Genomic DNA, 20,004 nt, shown 5'->3' with positions numbered 1-20,004 from the left:
CGACTATTTAAAGACAATGATAGTGCTCGTGCAATGAAACTAAAATTTATTAATGCTTGACTGTACAGATTTAGCCCGAGAATCATAACATAACAGGTGGTGACATATTTTCTCCTATGAAGAAAAAAGTTCATTAAAGCATTGTGCAATAGTGCTATAAAATTTCTGCAACCTTCTTTTAACAATATATATAATACTTACGGAGTAGATTTTAAAAACAGAAATTTTCATAATAATGATGATGTAGAAAAATATTTGTGGACATGAAAAGTTACTCAAGATTTATTGTTGAATGAAAAATGTTTCCAACTTTGATGGTGGGTGTGGAGTGGTGACATATATCTGAGGAGGTGTGAACTTAGTCCCCTAAATAATATAGTGTTGTAAAACCAATCTTACCTCAATTGAAAAACAAGAAAAATATATATAGAATTCCACCAAAACAATAAACCTAACAGAAAATATTTATATGCACATATGTACACATATTTATACTTGTGCAAAAAAAGCTCTCAGTTGGGAACAAAACATTAGAATAACCCTTTGAGAGAGAGAGAGAGAATTTACAGCTGTTTTTCTTGAAAATTATTCAGTCAATTAATAAATTAAACAATTATTTTGTAAGAATTAAATAATTCTAATAATTACCTGAAAACTTTAAAATTAAAAACATAAATAACTGTGGAAAAGTAAATTCCCTATCATAAATGATTTTGTCTGAGTTAGCTAAACATTTCCTCCAATTTTTCACTTTCTTTTAATTTTTAAGCATAGCATTAATCAGAAAAGTGGAGCAACATAAAACTGGATTAAAAAACATTGTTAATAAAACAAAACAGTATACTTCACACAAAACATTTACATCTCAAGTAAATTTACCTGAATGAATAAATCTTTCTGTGAATACATTTGTTTTTATAAACAACTCATAGAAGTTCGTGAGAAAGTACGTAAAGAGAATCACTTGGGAGATGCATATTTATGAAATGGAAGAAATGAGAGATCTGAGAGAATTATTTCCAGAGGAATCCAACCTTATTGATGATCAACACTGCAAAGAGGTAGCTACAACTATAACTCATGAAAGCAATAATGCTACAAATGCCACTTATGCTTTAATATAAAGGCAGCTTGTACAAAACACCAAGGAAAAAGATGCCAGTGAAAAATGAATTAAATATGAGGAGATCTGGGTTCTACAGTACTGTCCAAGTTGCCCTGACAGATCACTTCATTTCTATAGTAACTGCTTTATATCTGCAAAATAAATAAGTTGGATAAGATCTCCTTTCCAACCCCTTCTACCATATCTGTAACCAAAGCATATTTATGAATGTTGAAAATGAACTCTCTAGATATGGTTCTGTTGAAAAGTCATCTTAGCAACAAAAAATAGATTGTTAGCTAAAAAAAAAAAAAAAAAAATCCATGAGCTTGGCTTAAAATGTTCTTAAAACTAGAATTGTTTTCTCATCAAAAGCTATAAAAATCAGAAGCACAGGAGTGAAAACTATTGATACTACAGATTAAAACTGTGGTTGTGGCAAAAGAAACTGGAAAATCAGATGGTTTGGCAAGTACAACTTTATTTAAAAAAAAAAGTCTTTCAAGAACTTCCACCAAAACATTCAACTATTACTTGTTACCATGTAAAAATATTTTCATCTTAGTTTCCAAATATTTACATTACTAAATAATTACAAGAAAAGAATCAGACTATTTTCTTTTGAATAAAATAGAAAATTTGTTCTAAAATATATGGAGTAGTGAGAGAACCTTTATAAATTATTTTATCATTATTCATTTTACAAGTACCTGGTATCCATTCTTCTTTGTAAATCTTCATATATCTTTTACTATACCTTTCAATATCTAGAAACAAAAAGTATTCATCAGAAAAATCAAGAATAAGCCTGAATTTAAGCCATTCCTATAAAAGAAAACACTAGATAACGTCTTTTATTTTATGTATAGGGAGTTTCCTTACATTTATACATAATGTGTTCCTGAAAGGTGTACCGTAATGCTTAAACAGATAGTAAGAAGTATCTGGGTATTAAAAGCCAAGGGTGAGCAGAGACCTAACCCTAATTAAGGAAGTTAGAATCAGACAACCTGACTACATCTCTGAGAATATACACAACAGCCCAAAGCCAGATGAGGGAGCCACTTAAAACAAGGGCAGGAAGGTCTACTTAAGCATCTTGTATTTTATTCTTCTGACATGGCTTCTCTCTCCCAATCTTTAAATTTTGTATAACTAGGATACATTAAGTAAATGGGGAGGGAGGGCTGTTTGTTCACTTCCAACACATAATATGCATAAGCACTTAGCTCCTCAATAAGCTACTTTTCATAACGCTTTAGGGAGGGTAATGGGGAAAAGAGTATGACCTTGTAAGGCTGGTCTTGATGGGCCATGAATGAGCAAACTGCACACATTTCAGGATGAATACTGCAGAACCCTTCTGAGAATGCCCAAAATGGGTGGCTCTTGCTTCTACCTTGTTCACTGTCACAAGAAATTCCTTTGATAAGGGTCCAAACCCTTATTCAGCAGCATAAGTTGGCAAGCAACACCATCACACAATAGCTTGAAAAATGGTATATAGCCATGAAAAAAGAAGATAATATAAAGATGAAAATATTAAAATCAAGGTCTAAATATATACTAATTTTTCATCTGCATTAAAACAATGCTTGCAAATAATACAAGGATCGTGGTTTTAGAGAAGATAACTAAAATAAATAGTAAATCAGAGAATAAGAGACCAGGCTTTTCTGAGTATTATCTGTTTGACTTCAGATTAAATGTTTAATTTACTCTCAAGTTTTTCATCTGTAATGAAAAGTCAGCAAATGAGATTCCCAGCATTTGTATTTTAGAATGTTCTCCAAAACATATCCCATATTTAAAAAAAATTAAACTTAAGTATATCAAGAAAAAGTTATTACCATTGGTTATCTAAGTTCAATGAATGCCTTCTTATATTTTAAAGTTACTTAGAAAGAATTTATAGAATGGGAGAAATTGAAAACCAATTATTGAACCCAATTAAAAATGGGCAAAAGATTTGACAGAATTTTTCTAAAGAAGATACACAAACAAAAAGAACATGACAAGATATATGTGCAGAAATTGGAACCCACATACATTGTTGGTGGGAATGTGATTTGTACAGTCACTTCAGAAAACAATATTACAGTTCATGAAAATGTTAATATTGAGTTACCATATGACCCCATGATATACCACTATCTAGAATATGGCTCTCTCTGACAGTTGGGTACTTCTGTCCAGTACGGCCAATTCTTTTTCAAATATGGTGTGCATATTACATAAAAGCTAGTTATATGTATATATACACATATACATATACAAATATATATACACAAACAGGTTTCTAAGTATGTACTATGTTATTCTATATATACAATTATATATATATTATGTAGAACTTTAGATGTATAAAAAAGCTATATTTTCAACCATAGTTTTATTTAAACACATTACAACAGGAAGGACAGGTAAACAATAAGACTTCAAGAGGAATGTTCTATCACTTTGGAAATTTTTTTTTAAAGATTTATTTATTTATTTATTTATTTGTTTGTTTATTCATTTATTTATTTATTTATTTATTTATACAAGCACTGGGTATAGTCAGAAGCGCAGGAGGGTGAGAGAATTCACCAGAGCCAGAGCAGGGAGCAGTACAGGCAGAAGGACCGAAGTACACTGCTGAGGGGAGCAGTGGGCAGCAGGAGAGGTCTGCGCGCCATGTGGGACCCTCCTCTGGTGGCCGGGGATCCAACCGGCGCTGCCACCAGGGAGGCCCCACTTTGGAAAATTTTATATTAGAGTTTTCTCCTGAGAATGGCACATATTAAGAAAAAAAACTAGCAACAACAAATGTTGGCGAGGATGTGGAGAAAAAGTAACTCTCCTGCACTGCTGGTGGGAGTGCAAACTGGTCCAACCACTATGGAAAGCTGTGTGGAGATTCCTCAGCCTGCTAAAGATGGAGCCTCCTTATGATCCAGCAATTTCATTCCTAGATATTTACCCAAAGGACACAGAAACATTAATTCAAAAGGGCACCTGCACCCCTATGTTTATAGCAGCACTATTTACTATAGGTAAGCCATGGAAACAACCCAAATGCCCAAAAATAGATGATTGGATCAAGAAGATGTGGCACATATATACAATGGAATATTACTCAGCAATCAAAAAAGATAAACTCATGCCATTTGCAGCAACATGGATGGAGCTGGAAGGGATCATGCTCAGTGAAATAAGCCAGAAAGAAAAAGAAAAATTTACCAGATGGTCTCACTCATAGCAGGAATTTAGAAAACCTAAATAAGGGACCAGGAAAAAGACTAATTATAATAAAGTAAAAAGCAAAACCAACAGGGGCCTCCCTGGTGGCACAAGGGTTAAGACGCAACCTATGAAGCTATCTGCAGCCACTGTAGCACAAGTTCAATCCCTGGCCAGGGAGCAACCCACATGGTGCAGGAGACCTCTCTTGACTGGCCCGCTGCTATCCTCAGCAGTGTACTTCAGTCAATCTGCCTGTTCTGCTCCCCGCTCTGTCTCTGGTGAATCCTCTCTCTGCCCCCCCTCCCCAACACCTCTGGCCTATACCCCAGCTCTTGTATGCATAAATAAATAAATCTTTTTTTTTTTTTAAAAAAGCAAAATCAACAAGCAACTATAAATCAGACACACTACAGGGGCGGGAGGAGAGAGTAGGATCAAAAAAAGGGGGTGGGAATTGTATGAGGACTATAACCAAGATGAAAATGCACACATTGTGCAAAAATGAAAAATGATGTAAAAATATATAAAATAAAAGTTTTCTCCTGAAAGAAACCGTAAAATCTGTATATATCTAAGTACTTTTATGTGCTGTTATCAAAGACTAAGGGCCTCTTGATCCAGGTACCACTCTCAAAAACCACCAACAAAATTATGTTCTTAATGTTTCCTGTCAAGAATACTCACATAAATGTTCTAATGACATGATATGCTTTTAAATTACACGTGTATTTCACATTTAGTGAATTGAATCTATCCCATAGTATAGATAAAGGACCACTTTAAAAAGACTAAGGTATACCCTACATTATTACTTCTTCTAACTGGAATAATGTTCATTAGTTCACTTAGTCTTACTTTTTAAAATCATTAAATGATGGATTTACAACTATGGTTTTAAAATTTAAATGAAGTTATCTAAAATGCTTCTTATAAGTATGTATAATATTACTATGTAAGACTTCCTCTTGACTCTGAGCCAATTTCAAGTCTTTTAAAGAGAGGGAAAATGGAATGCATTTTTAATATTAATGGAATGATGTAACACCATATGAATTTCTCATGTTTTAATTATGTTGTTTTGACAACTCAAGGATAATATTGATTTCTCTAATTTCAATATTCAGGGGCAGAAACTGAAAATCAATATAGTTCAACTATTCTAAATAACTACTTAGGACCGGGTGTGCTTTCTCTAAAACCACTTCCTTTTTACCATCTGAGACTATCAGCCCTCTCCACTGTCTCTATTTTCTCTTCTATACCCTTAGCATAACCAATGAATACATGATATAGAAAAGGTAAGCCAAAATATAGTCAAGTCCTTTTAGAACTTTAACTAAAATATTGAATCATCAGAGACCTGCATAAAGATGTATGCATGTTGATAGTAATCACAGCAGGAAGGAAGAGAAAAAACTAGAAACAACCATATATCTAAAGCAAGAATTAGTTACAATTAATAATAATATATCCAGGGGCCTCCCTGGTGGTGCAAGGGGTTAAGTCACAGCACTGTCAAGCTATCAGCTATCAAGCTATCCCTTGCCAGAGAGCTAACCCACATGGCACAGCAGAACGCTCCTGTCTCTCCTGCTGCCCCACTCAGCAGAGTATTTCATTTAATCCGCCTGTTCTGCTCCCCACTGTGTCTCTGGTGAATCCTCTCACCACTACCACCTCTGGCCTGCATCCCAGTTCTTGTATAAATAAATAAATAAATAAATAAATAAATAAATAAATCTTTTAAAAAATCATATTTTCCAAGAATACTAAGTATATATAAAAATGTTAGTAATAGAGCCTCCCTGGTGGCGCAGCAGTTGAGCGCAGTGGTTGAGTGCTGGGTTGCGAAGCTGCCCGCAGCCTCTGCAGCGCCGGTTCGATCCCCGGCTGCTCCCCGGCCACTGCAGGAGGGTCCGGCATGGCGTGCAGACCTCTCCTGCCGCCTGCTGCTCCCCTCAGCAGTGTACTTCGGTCCTTCTGCCTGCTTTGCTCCCCGCTCTGGCTCTGGTGAATTCTCTAACCCTTCTGCGCTTCTGACTGTACCCAGTGCTTGTATAAACAAACAAATAAATAAATAAATCTTAAAAAAAAAAGTTTGTAATATATTATAGAGTAAAAAAGGAAGATACAAAGTAATGTGAATCCAACTTTATAAAAATATACATACAGAAGTGAATATTTAGAAAATATACATCAAATTTCTTCAGATATATATTATAGGTGATTTTTACTGTTTATAATTTTTGTTTTTCCTAATTTTCACTGAACACATAAAACTATTATGAAAGGCAGTTTGAAAAATAAATTATCAAAAAGTTTAAAGTATATTTTCTGTTAAATCAACATTTTTTTCAGGGTAGTTGATAATTCCTGATTGAACAATCAGCACGAGGTGATCATATATATATATATATATATATATATATATATATATATATATATAATATACAAATTTAAAGTTTGTGCCAAAATATGGTTTTTTAACCAGAGTTCATTACGTACCTTGCTTTTCTTCAGTTGTTTCTATAAAATAAGGCATTCTTTTCATTGTTTCTCTCAGTTCCTGTTTCAAGGCCAGCATATAATCTTCACCTTCTCCTGTTTTCAGTGGCACTGGTTTATAATCTGTATCCTGTTTAAATCAAGAGATGATGGGGTATTTTTAAATAAATTTAATATTTAGGGCCTCCCCAGTGGCGCAGCGGTTGAGTGCTGGGTTGCGAAGCTGCCCGCAGCCTCTGCAGCGCCGGTTCGATCCCCGGCTGCTCCCTGGCCACCGGAGGAGGGTCCCATATGGCATGCAGACCTCTCCTGCCGCCCGCTGCTCCCCTCAGCAGTGTACTTCGGTCCTTCTGCCTGTTCTGCTCTCCGCTCTGGCTCTGGTGAAGTCTCTCACCCTCCCGCGCTTCTGACTGTACCCAGTGTTTGTATAAATAAATAAATTCATTTAAAAATAAATAAATAAAATATTTTAATATCCCTTTTGTCTATTGTCTAGAAAATGGTAAATTTATCAAAAAACAACACTTTATAGCCAGTAAGTTTTATAATCAACTTAAAAGATAATGACCTTTGTAATCTATTTAACTTTTTAGCCAATTCCCTACTTTGCTCTTATTTTAGAGGTAGAAATGATGCTTAACTTTCCGAGTAATTTTCCTACTGACCACACCAGTATTAATTGTGCTATACAGTCTGTTGACTGTGATTCCATATTTTAAAAATCAAGACACCCAAGTAAGAGTAACTGTTTTAGTTTTCCATTAACCTCAATTATCAGAGACGGTATTGGCAGGAGCAATATGTGTAAAAAGAAAAAAATTACAGAAGCTATCATTTATCAAGTGGTTATTGTGTCTCAGACGTACTCAATATTCAACATCCATGATCTCATTTAAAGTATTACTATACTTTAAATATTAAATAAGTATTGCTATATTTCCCACTTTACAGTGAAGAAATTGTGATTGAGTTTCACAGAACAAATAAATAGAAAAACAGAGTTTGAATCTACATTTTCAATTAAAAAATTATACATATACACATGCATAGTTATGAAAATTTATTATTTAGAAAGTGAGTCCTCTAGGTATATGGTAAAGACATTTCTGGTTTCAGCATATAAGGTACATTTTCAAGAAGTCACTCTGAATTTATTAATTCATACTGTAACTATTTTTTTAAAGATTTATTTATTTATGCATACAGGAACTGGGGTACAGGCCAGAGATGTGGGGGGTGAGAGGATTCACCAGAGACAGAGTGGGGAACAGAACAGGCAGACTGACTGAAATACACTGCTGAGCGGAGCAGCAGGCGAGATAGGAGAGGTCTGCTGTGCCATATGGGTTGCTCCCTGGAGGGCGGGAGATGGAACTTGTGCTGCAGAGGCTGCAGACTGCTTCATAGTGCGGTGCTTAACCCCTTGTGCCACCAGGGAGGCCCTGTAACTATTTTTTGAGTGTCTACTATAATCAGATGTGATTAGACAAAGGAGATACCATGATGAACTATTCAGAGTTCTTGCCTTTATGGAACTTGCATTCTATGCAACAAATACATAATAAACAAGTAAACAAATGAGGTAATATATAAATAGTGACAAATGACACGAAAAAAGGTAAAGCAGGATAAACAGTGGCTAACAGCACATGGTAGTTGGAAGGTGGTAAGTTTTGGACAGAATAAGCATTCACAATCACTTGGGAAGTCACATTTGAGCAGAGGATAAAATTAGGAAGACGTCCATGCAAAAACTGGGGAACAGATGGCCCCAGTCAGGGAAATCAGTGGGGGGAATGGCCTGATGGAAACCCAAGGTCAGGATGGTTCCAGAGAAAGGACAGAAGCAGAAAAAGGTACAGAAAGAAAGATCAGATAGAGTCATCCAATCCGTAGTAAGGAATCTTGATTTTATTCCAAGTATAACACAACAATATATACATAGTTTCCCCAGTTTAGATGTAATCTCACACATGAACAGGAAACTATTTTAAAAGAAATCAATGTGAACTGACATTATGCCAATACATGAGCTATTTTATTTTTAGTTAAAATATCTCGAGCAAAAAAAACAAGAGACTACTTAAGTAAGAAATGTAGACCTCCAGATACATTTGCCCAGGGTCCTCTACTTATATAAATCTTACAGCAAAGGACTTTTCCTTCTGAAATAGGGAAAAGTCCTACTTCTGGAGGGAGTGGTATCTGGTTATTTAGGCCTTTGTTCATTTTTTTATACCTACAACACATGCACATTTGGAACTATAAGAAAAAGTGTTAAGTATTATGCCAATTAAATGTGCAACATTATCCATTAAACTTAAAAATGACTTTAAAATAGAAATGTTTAATTTTGGTAAGTAGTAACAATATTCAAATTAACTAAAATAGAGAAATAAGCAAAAAACTGTTCAGAGGGAAAGAAAAGGACAAGTGATATAATAAAAACAAAGTTAAATTTTATAGATGTAAATTAAGAACAAACTCACTGAGTTAAAGTCTGATAAAGTGGGAACTGAGAATCACTATAAAATCTCACTTTTAAAAATATTATTTTAATATTGGAATATACTAGTAACAGCAATGGAAGACACAAGAAATGAAAAAAAAGAATAAAAGGTCTGCCTAGTTCATAGAGTACTGGAAAATACTGTATTTTGTTTTCTACCTTTCAGGAAAGTGGTTAGAAAACAAAAGATTTAGGAAAAAACAGAAATATTCAAAGGTAAGTAAAGCATTTTCTTACACTTTAGGATATCATAAGGATATATATTCAAGTCATATATAGAATTTTTAATTTTCTCTAAAATATGAAAAAAAAACCACAATGTGAAATAATATACTTACAGGAAAAAGTGGAGGTGGTTTCAATACTACATCAGGTAACTTTTCACCTCTGCTAAATCCAACTGCCTCAACATTAAAAGTATAAGCAGCACGTCCTCTTCCTTTATTCCCAGCCATCAGAATCATGTATATATCAGAAAAGAGGGCAAATTCTGAAAGATAATATTTTATTTTATATTTATGGCTTCCTCTGATCATTATTCTTCTATTTTTTCATTTGTATCATTTTTATTGGATATAACATTTTATTTTTTTTTTTAGATTTATTTATTTATGCATACAAGAGCTGGGACCCAGGCCAGAGATGCGGGGGTGTGAGAGGATTCACCAGAGACAGAGTGGGGAAAAGAACAGGCAGACTGACTGAAATACACTGCTGAGGGGCGCAGCAGGAGGGTCAGGAGAGGTCTGCTGCGCCATGTGGTTGCTCCCTGGCAGGCCGGGGATTGAACTCATGCTGCAGAGGCTGCAGATTGCTTCATAGAGTGGTGCTTAACCCCTTGAGTCACCAGCGAGGCCCTGTATGTATGTAACATTTTAAAGTAAAATATGAAACTCTAATCCTTAAGAGGCATGGCTAATTTTGCTCCAGAAAGCAAAATTTGTTAAGGAAGCAACAGGTGATAAACTGATTCCTGAACTCCCTCCATCTGATCATGTGTGGCAGGTGAGGTGATGTGGCTTCAACCCCTTCATCCAGGCTCCAAGTGGAGGGCTGACGTGGGACTACTTAGAGATACTGCCCCAGCCATGGCAATGCCAGTTGATGCAATTCTCTCCCCCCGCTGTGGTCTGGCAACAAGAACTAACCTACTTCAGAAGAGTGGACTAGAGAAGACCAGGCTGATAAGAGAGGACACCCTCCTTTTTCATTCATTAGCCTTGAAGACCATCATCAACCACATATACTTTAATTTTTTTAAAAGATTTATTTATTTATGCATACAAGAGCTGGGGTACAGGCCAGAGGTGTGGGGGGTGAGAGGACTCAGCAGAGACAGAGTGGGGAACAGAACAGGCAGACTGACTGAAATACACTGCCGAGGGGAACAGCGGGCGAGACAGGAGAGGTCTGTTGTGCCATGTGGGTTTCTCCCTGGCCGGCCGGGATCAAAATCATGCTGCAGAGGCTGCAGACTGCTTCATAGTGCATTGCTTAACCCCTTGCACCACCAGGGGAGCCCCATATTTTAAATTTTTAATTGATTTATTTAGCCTATAATTTGAATGTTAGAAAAGATTCTTGAGATCTAGTCCAATGTCCTCCTTTTAAAAATGCAACAGATTTAGTAAGAACCTGATTTAGTCTGCCCACGCTAAGAAAAACAATTACTTAGGTTCAGAGAAAATATATTAGTTAAATGAAACTTGTCCTCTCATCAGCTTTGGGGAGGGTAACAATGTAACATATGTAAGTCCAGTATTGAATTTCTGGATAATCTAAAATATGATTACACTGTAGGGTGTGAATTGAGTTCACAGTGTATTAACAGGAACTCCTAAACTAGGATCCTTTCACTAAAACTCTGCATTCAACTGTAGTGGTGACTCAATGTACAGTCTTTAAATCACCTTTCCCACTGAGAATACTCTGGGATCCACGAAGGCAACATGGCCTTCCATAAAACCATGACAGTCCTCTCCCTCTTTTTCCTTCTCATCTATTGGTTGACAAGACAAAGTGGTTAAGCATTGTCCCTACAATGCTTTTCAAATTTTAAGTTACACATAAAAAATCTACGAGTCTTGTTAAAACACAGATTCTGATTCACTTGGTCATGGGCGGGGCCTGAGTTTCTGCATTTCTAACAAATTTTCTAGTGCCAATGCTGTTAGTTTAGACCACACTAAGAGTAGCAAGGCTGTACAATCACCAACTTACCATATTTATGGACATGAGTGATTATATGCAGGAGATGTAGTTTAACACATTGCTTTATTTCTCTGTATTTTCCCGTAAACAGGAAGACTAGAGGATTACTTAGATTGGGGTTTGGTTTTGCAAGAGTAGTTTTTCCTACTGCTTCCCATCAGGATGCACATGACATCTCTTGGAGGTGTTCTCTCTTTCAGCTGCTCTGGTGCTGTCAGTCTTTCATTTAGTACCAAGTTCCCTATTAGTTCTCACCTAGTGATTTTAGTAGTCATTAATGATTCAGTCCTAGATCATTATTCATTATGGGTTGTATTGTGGTGATCTACAACGTTTAGAATTCTTTCTTTCTTAACTGGAATTCTACCTGCAATCAAATCTTTTCATCCACTATTTAATGACCCTGGAAGACAATCCATACAGGAAACACACACTTACCTAATAACTAAGCTTATTCCAACCATCTATAATAAAAGAGAAGGAAAATATCCAAATGGCCTGGTTTCAACTGCTGAGTCACTAAAGCAGATGCTAGGCCTATGAAAAGCAGGTCTCTCAAGTATGAAAATTGCTGAGCAGGATTCCCACCTTCACTTTAAGAAACTATCTTTCGGAGTCCAGTAGGTATCAGTGAGACCAATAGGCTGAATTCCAGTATGGGATTTGTCTCTAATAAAAGATTTAAAACAATTCTAGGTATATACCACACTTGCCTAGTTATGAGAATTATCTGGAGGACTTGTTAAACACACCAAGTCTCGGGTGATCCTTACATTCCCAAACTGACTCTACCAGAATCTTGGAGGTTAGTCCAGGGAAGGAGTTTGGAAAAGAAATCCTAAAAAGGAGTACAACAGCTACCACTGCTTGATGGAATATCCCTTAAGAAACATCTAACTCTGCTGATACTAAACTTCCCTATTTATCAAGTAACATTTGGGTGTATGAATTAACATAATTAGTGAATGTAGTGCCACTGGTAGAAAAATCAAGCCTTTCTTGATACACTCCTAATAATTACATAGTATCCTGGCCTATAAAGTCATCTCTTTTACTTTGGTTATTATGAGTCAGTTTTCCTGTACCAACAAGAGCAGCAAAATTCATTTTCTTCTCTTATAGTGTTGAGATTCATGGGAAAATGGTGCACAAGCATCACTCTTTGAAATCCTTTGATTCAATAACCCTTATTCCTTTCTCATCCTGCCAAGCCTTTTGAATAAAGAGGTTTTTTTTTTAAAGCCAGTTTCCCCATCATTCAAGTCTTCTTTTTTTTTTTTTTTTTTTTTTTTTATTTTTTTATAGAGGCATGTTTCATTTATTTATTTATTTATTTAGTTTGTTTGTTTGTTTTTTGTTTATACATGCACTGGGTACAGTCAGAAGCGCGGGAGGGTGAGAGAATTCACCAGAGCCAGAGCGGGGAGCAGAGCAGGCAGAAGGACCGAAGTACACTGCTGAGGGGAGCAGTGGGCGGCAGGAGAGGTCTGCACGCCATGTGGGACCCTCCTCCGGTGGCCGGGGAGCAGCCGGGGATCGAACCGGCGCCGCAGAGGCCGCGGGCAGCTTAGCAACCCAGCGCTCAACCGCTGCGCCACCAGGGAGGCCCATTCAAGTCTTCTTTACTTCATATGGATCAAATTCATTGAGTCATTCATTCAACCAATACAGAGATTGCAGGCATTATGGTAGAACCCAGAGAATATCGAACTAAACCAGATCTCTGCACGTGGGGCTTGCATTTCAGTAATATAAAAACACTAACAAGTAAACAAGAGTGTAACATAATATTATGTGCTATTGTTGTGGGTTGAATTGTGTCCCCACCAAAAATAATGTTGATGTCCCAGGAATGTGACCTCCCTTATTGAAATAATCTTTGCAGATGCAACAGAATTAAGATGAATTAGGCTGACCCCTCTTCCAATGATGGATGTCCTTAGAAGAGGGAAATTTAGACACAGAGAGTCACACATACGGAAAACCCTATGTGAAGATGGCAGCTGAGACTGTGGTGCTAGTGCTGCCAGCCAGGAACAGCGAGGAATATCAAGAACCCCAGAAGCCAAGGGAGACAAACAGATTCTCCCTCAAAGACTCCAAAGGAACAAACCTTGCTGACACCTTGATTTCAGATTTCTGACCTCCAGAACTGTGAGAGGATATAATTCTGTTATTTTAAGCCACACAGTTTGTGCAATATGTTATGGCAGCCTTAGGATATCAATACAGCTTTTGAAGAAAAATAAATCATGTCAAGGGCAAAGAAAATAACAAAGGGGTACAGTGATGCCTTTTCACACAGAAAGGTGTTTCTGTAGAGGATACATTTGAGCAATGTGCTGAAGAGGACCCATGAACCACGGATGGAGGGATGGGGTAGAGATGGCAACAGAAAAGAAGAACAATAAGTGAAGAAGAGGAAACCACAAGCTGGAAGCATCTAAGGAACAAGAGAAGCCTACATAGTTGGTAGGTCCGAGGCAAGGAGAGCTGGTGGAGACCAGAACCTATGGAGTACTGTGCGAGCTGTGGTGTGCAAGTTGGTATTAATCTTACTTGTGATGGAACCTACACTCACAAAAACTGAAAGGCAAAGTTCCCAGTCATCCTCAGTGGCAAAATCCACTGGCTTTTTTAAAAATTTTCTCAGGCCTTCCTGGTGGCGCCATGGGTTAAGCACTGCACTATGAAGCAATCTGCAGCCTCTGCAGCACGAGTTCGATTCCCAGCAGGCCAAAGAGCAACCCACATGGCGCAACCCTGCATCTCTGGCCTGTACCCCAGCTCTTATATGCATAAATAAATAAATCTTTAAAAAAATTTTTTTTCTTCCACTTTCATTTTTTAAAATCCACTGGCCTTTTAACCTTTTTCATGTGTTTGTATTTTTGAAGAACATGGGTCGTTATTTCTTCTCCTGAAACTCTCTCTTCCCTAGACTTTCGTAAAACTTCAAGGTCTTACACCTCACTGATGATTTTTTCATCTGCTTCTCTTCATAAATGTAGGATATCCTTCGGGGGTATAGCTCAGGGGAAGAGCATTTGACTGCATAAATGTAGGATATCCTTAAGGTTTGATATCTGGTCTTCTGGTCTGTGTTTATCTTTGGAAATGTACTCACTCTCAGGGTTTGATGACCTCTTCCACACCATTACCTCCATCACTGACCTTTATCCTGAGTTTCAGCCCATTTTCTTAATATTAAAAGACTACTCGCACAGCAACTTAAACCTGAAATACTGAGATCACCTTCCCCCCACACTATCTAGCTTGCCTTACACATCTAATGTCCCTACTCCTATCCAGGTATGCTGTTTTCCTAGACACCAACATTTGAAGATTTGAGACAAGCCAGTATTGATTTCTCATTCTGTTCTACCTCCCCTATCAAATCAATCATTTAATTCTTCCTTCAAAAATCCCCCTTCCTTTACTTTTCCTCTACCCATTCAACTCAGGCCATTTCCACACATTTGATTCACTGCAAATATTATGGTATCTCTCACTCTTCCTGTTAATTTATTCATCTGCATTACATATCCTGAAGCACAGTTTTGATTATGCCAGTCCTCTCATCTTCTTTCTTGTCTATAGAATTAAATACAAATCCCTACTCCAAGATTTCAGAGTCCTTTTCTGTTGGTTATAGCTACTCCTGGACTCATTCTTCTGTTACCATGTCTTGATATTTCCTCCCACTATAACTTGTTCCCCGTCTCCCTGCCTGGCTGCATCCCTTTTCACCTTAGGGTCCTACTGAAGTCCCTCAATATACACAAGAGTCATTGCATCCCACCTTGCTCTTGGAAAGATTCCTCTGTTAAATGCAATTTTTAAAGCTGATGTGATACATATCGCTATACTTTCCTATTCTACAAAATATAAAGGCAATGTCCATTTTGGAAAATAGGACTTTTCCAAAGGGAGTTTCACTTATGTTTAATGTTTGTTTGCTTGTTTTATTGTATTAACAGTAGAAATTTTATATCTCCCACTGTCTAGCTTAGAGCTCTTTACCTAGTAACAGTTCAACAATTAACAAGTGTTGCAAAGGATGTGGAGAAAAAGGAACCTTAAACTACTGTTGGTGGGGATATGAATTGGTGCAACCATTATGGAATGCCATCTAGATTTACCTTAAAGAACTGAAAAATGGAAATACTGTATAACCCAACAATGACACTCTAAGGTACATATCCTAAGAATATGAAATCTTCAACACAAAAACCCACATGTTCCATACTGTTTACAGCAGCAGCTAGGATATGTCCATCAATGGACTACCAGATCAAGATGTGCTATATCCACATTATGGAGTATTAAAAAGCCATAGGAAGGATGAAAAGTAGCCATTTTCAACCAAATGAAGAGAATTTGAGAGAATTATATGTAGCAAAGTCAGAATAATATAAAACAAACACTGGCTATATAAATAGCAGATAACTCAATAACATAATACACATTCAAAAACTTGTAGACATCAATAAACATCCTGAGGGCTCTAAGGTTAAGAGAGTGAAAGAGCCAAAGGGATGGAAGGGATAGTGGTTTAAGAAAAAAGAAAGAAATGGGGGGAATGTGATGGATATAAAAGAGTGATCTTGTGGAAATCAGATTACTAGACTAAAGAGTTTGCTTTCACTCTGGATGCAAAATTTCCTTGTTACAGTTTCCTATAATTTTCACAACCTACCCTGCTATACCCAGCTACCAAGCATTGTCAAAGCAACACCAACTCAAGCAGCTGATACCATTTCAAGATAAGAATTTGCAGTCAGTGTTGGTCCAGAAGCTGTTTACTTGCTTCATTTGGCCTCCTTCTCATTCATCATTGTAGCTGACTTTTTAGCCACTCTCTTCAGTCCCTTTGCAATGCAAACTTATTTACCTTTCCCCCTATCTTCATCTTAACGTTAGCCTCCAATAACCCATCTTACTCACTGGTGCTACATTAGTGTCCCTGAAGCCCACCTTAATCAATGCCATTTCACGAACATAGACCTCACTTCAAACTTTTAATAACTGAGAATAAAGTCTTCCGATGACCAATACTTCTATATGCACTTGATTCCACCTCCTTTTATCCTTCCTGAAACCCCATTTCATGAATTTTTCAACCTCTAGTTCCAACATCTTCAATCTCTTACTCTCCACTGACTATTGCAACTCAGCCTACTGGTTAGCTCAAGTCTCCTCATCCCCAGCCAGGCAAAAATACTTTTAAAAATGTAAAATCATCTTCCATTTTGGATGCTGAACATTGCTATTCAGAATTTTTCTGAGATGTTCTTCTTTGATAGGTATAGTTCAAACACCTAAGAGTTCAATTCAAAAGTCCACTCTAGCCAACTATAAAACAATTTCATGGCAGTGGCTGAGCTAATCTCTGAAATTTCTCTTAGCTCTAATTTTATGAGTTATGATTGTGGCTTAAATGTATTATCTTCTACATCTCACATAGTCCCTAGCATACATTAGCTCGGTAAATAAACTTACAAAAAAACTTAGCACAGAAGTTATGGGGAGGAACTGAAAACCAGGTCACAGTATCCTGTCCTGATGAGTGACACTTATTGTGCCCCAGAACAGGATAACCAATGCTAACTTCAGCAAAAAAACTATCAGCTGTGTCCTCTCTCACACGTTCACCTCCCTTCACCTCTGTTTTCATTCAGGCCCTTACTGTCATGGGGGCCTCTTAGAAAGTAAAGTTCCCAAGGCCAGACTCCCACTTTCAATCTATTCTCCACTCATCTTTCTAGAAAACAGCCTTGATGTGTCACCTTTCTTCTTCTTCTTTTTTTTTTAATATTTATTTATTTATTTATACAAGCAGGGGGTAGCGGGAGGGTGAGAGAATTCACAGAGCCAGAGCGGAGAGCAGAACAGGCAGACCGATGAAGCACACTGCTGAGGGGAGCAGTGGGCGACAGGAGAGCTCTGCATGCCATGTGGGACCCTCGCGCGCCACTGGGAAGGCCCCTTTCTTCTTAATTAACAGAACTTTTGAGTTAACTTTCTGCCTCACCTTACAACGGTCCACACCCTAGCCATATCAACTCTGCCAAACCAGCTCTTGCAGGTAGTGTTCCTGCTGTGTCCTTTCTTCTACAGTAGATCCTGTGCAAAAGGTACTTCCTCTGTTACCATCTCCTCCCCACTACCTGGATGTGTCTCCCTTCTGTTACCCAAGTACTACACTACTTTTATTATCCTTTTAAAAATCTTGTTGTAATCGTCAGTTCTTGTTCTCAGTAAGCTTTTTAATTATCCATTCATAAAGTGTACACTAAGCTCTTTCTGGTAAGAAAAGTCTTCTGTGTACTGGGAATATAATGGTGAACAAAACAAAATCTCTGCTCCCATAGAGCTCAGCCTATTATGGGAAATAAAAAAAAGCACATATATTTTATAGAAAATGTCAGGTGGGGATCAGTGATAGGAAGAAAAAGCAGGAAAAAGAAGTGCTATTACAGAAAGAGTGGGTAAAGAAGACCTCCTATATTTTAAATATTTGAGCACAAACCTAACAAAAGTAAGGAAAAGAGTCATGTGGGGAACTAGAAAAGGATATCCAAGGGGAAGTGTGATAGAAGCAGAGGGATCTGTAAGTGCAAAGGCCTCCTTGAAGAACTACACACCTTCTTATACCCCATCACTTACGAGAACATGGTAAAAGTCCAACAAATATGGGATGAATCATTGCTGAGCTCATGGTCTAGTAAGGTTATCACCACATTTCACCTCCAGCGCTCGTCTCTACTCAGAGGAAAAATACTCAACTACAGAGAGCTCTGTGCTTTCTGCAAATAGTATGTTAACAGAGGTCTTCTAAGACAGCTCAAATGCTACTTCTCAACAATCTCTTCCATGTGTAACTTAAAAAAAAAAAACTTCTTTGGTATACATCCCATAATGCTCTGTTTAGCAATCATGTGCATACAGACATCACTTTCCCTCAAACTCTTGACAACCCAGTTTATGACTCTTTTAAACATAGTTTCATTCTTCATATATCATGTAGCTCAGAGATTTGCACATAAGGGTAGCCCTAAAAAGAGTGACTGGACAACTTCTAACTAGATCTGCAATATATTCAGACAGGTTAAAACCCCATTAAAGGTTTTCAGAGGTGTAGAATACACTTCTCCTTCCATGAGGCTTATTAGTAACTACCACAATAAGCAATTTCATAATTATCTGTATAATGCTGTCTCATGGGTCTCTTTATAATTTTTCCTGCCTGAGTAGGGAGATTAGTTCAGTTCTCAAGGGAACGTTTGAAGCCTAAATGGATGTTTCAGTAGCTGGATGTGCAAGGTAGGAAAAGGACATGGCATGTAAACTGGGGTGATTTGTGTGACTGTTGGGGCCACACCCAGTCATTATCCACCTTTTCAGTCCTCACTAAGTAGGGCTGCCTCTGCCATTCCTTAGTTGAACCTTTCTACCAACTTTCTTTGCCCTCTTCCAAGAGGAAACTAAAACCCAAGAAGTCAAAAAGGCATAGGGGAGGAGGAAATACGGAATTTAACATTTAAAAAGAGTAAAAACAAAAAAAAAAAAAGAGAGAGAGAAAAAAAACAAAAACAAAAACAAAACCCCCTACCCCCAGGATACAGGGTAAAATGCCCAGAGTTAAGAAAACATACTGATTATCGGTCCTTGGCAGCAAATCTGCGGCAGTGACTCCTGCTTGAACCATTCAATATAATCACCGGATTTGAAAATCTACCATCAGTTAGTAGCATAAATTTCCTTCTCTCTCACAGTACACAGTCCCGGGAAGTGGAGAGCAGATAAAATCTGGAAACTCCAAGATTTCAAAAGATTTTGAAGGGATCAGGAGAAAGAGAGGTAAAGCTATCTCCCAAGCCCCTTAATTCAGAGGCGCTGTAAGGAGTTTCTACCCCAGACGTCTCCCTCCTTCTCAACCAGCCCCCCTTTAACTCCCCTCTACCCTCTCCACCCCCTCCCCAGCCCTCAATGGCTTCGTACGTTACCTGCTTTCTAAGTCTCCAGGCTTGGACAAAAGTGTGCAGCCGCAGCGCTGGCCGGCAAGCAAGGGGTGCAGACACACGGACCCGGCCGGTTCCACCTCTGGAGAAGCGCGCTCCGCCCTCCACGCGGCCGCGGAGCCGGATTCCGAGCCGGGGCCGCTGGCCCCGCCCACCCCGCGGAGAGGCCCCGCCCCCGGGGCGGAGAGCTTTTTAGCCCTTGGCAGGCGCCGTAGCCGTCCTGGCGGCCGGGCCGGACCGCGCGCGGGCTGGGAGTGCGCAACGCGGAGCGCGGCGGGTGGGCGGGCCTGGCTCCTCCCTCGCCTGTCGCCCCGCCTCTGCGGTGAGACCCGGAGTTGGGCAAAGTGTCGCTTCTCCTGGGCCCACGGTCTCCCGCAGTGGCCACTGCATTAACGCGCCCCGGGGCCGCGGCTTCCTAGGGCTGC

The 20,004-nt window shown here is 38.3% G+C and overlaps 1 protein-coding gene across 2 annotated transcripts in view; it reads right to left on the bottom strand.

Annotated features, from left to right (window-relative positions):
* The window catches only part of POLR3G (RNA polymerase III subunit G), a 36,292-nt gene extending 16,624 nt beyond the window's left edge, over positions 1-19,668 (bottom strand). For both annotated transcript variants that reach the window (XM_054688123.1, XM_054688124.1), the window contains exons 1-4: positions 19,565-19,668; positions 9,683-9,834; positions 6,836-6,965; positions 1,816-1,872 (exon numbers count right to left, since the gene is read on the bottom strand). In XM_054688123.1, coding sequence (XP_054544098.1) covers positions 1,816-1,872; positions 6,836-6,965; positions 9,683-9,808 — 313 coding nt within the window. In that variant the 5' untranslated portion in view covers positions 9,809-9,834; positions 19,565-19,668. The remainder of the gene's footprint in view (positions 1-1,815; positions 1,873-6,835; positions 6,966-9,682; positions 9,835-19,564) is intronic.
* Between the last annotated feature and the right edge of the window lie 336 nt (positions 19,669-20,004).

The sequence above is a fragment of the Talpa occidentalis genome, unplaced genomic scaffold (genome assembly GCF_014898055.3).
Source record: "Talpa occidentalis isolate TD23 unplaced genomic scaffold, MPIMG_talOcc4v2.1 talOcc4.6, whole genome shotgun sequence".
In the NCBI taxonomy this organism is placed as follows: Eukaryota; Metazoa; Chordata; class Mammalia; order Eulipotyphla; family Talpidae; genus Talpa; species Talpa occidentalis.
Note: the sequence above shows the minus strand (reverse complement) of the source record. Positions and strands in the feature narration are given on the sequence as shown.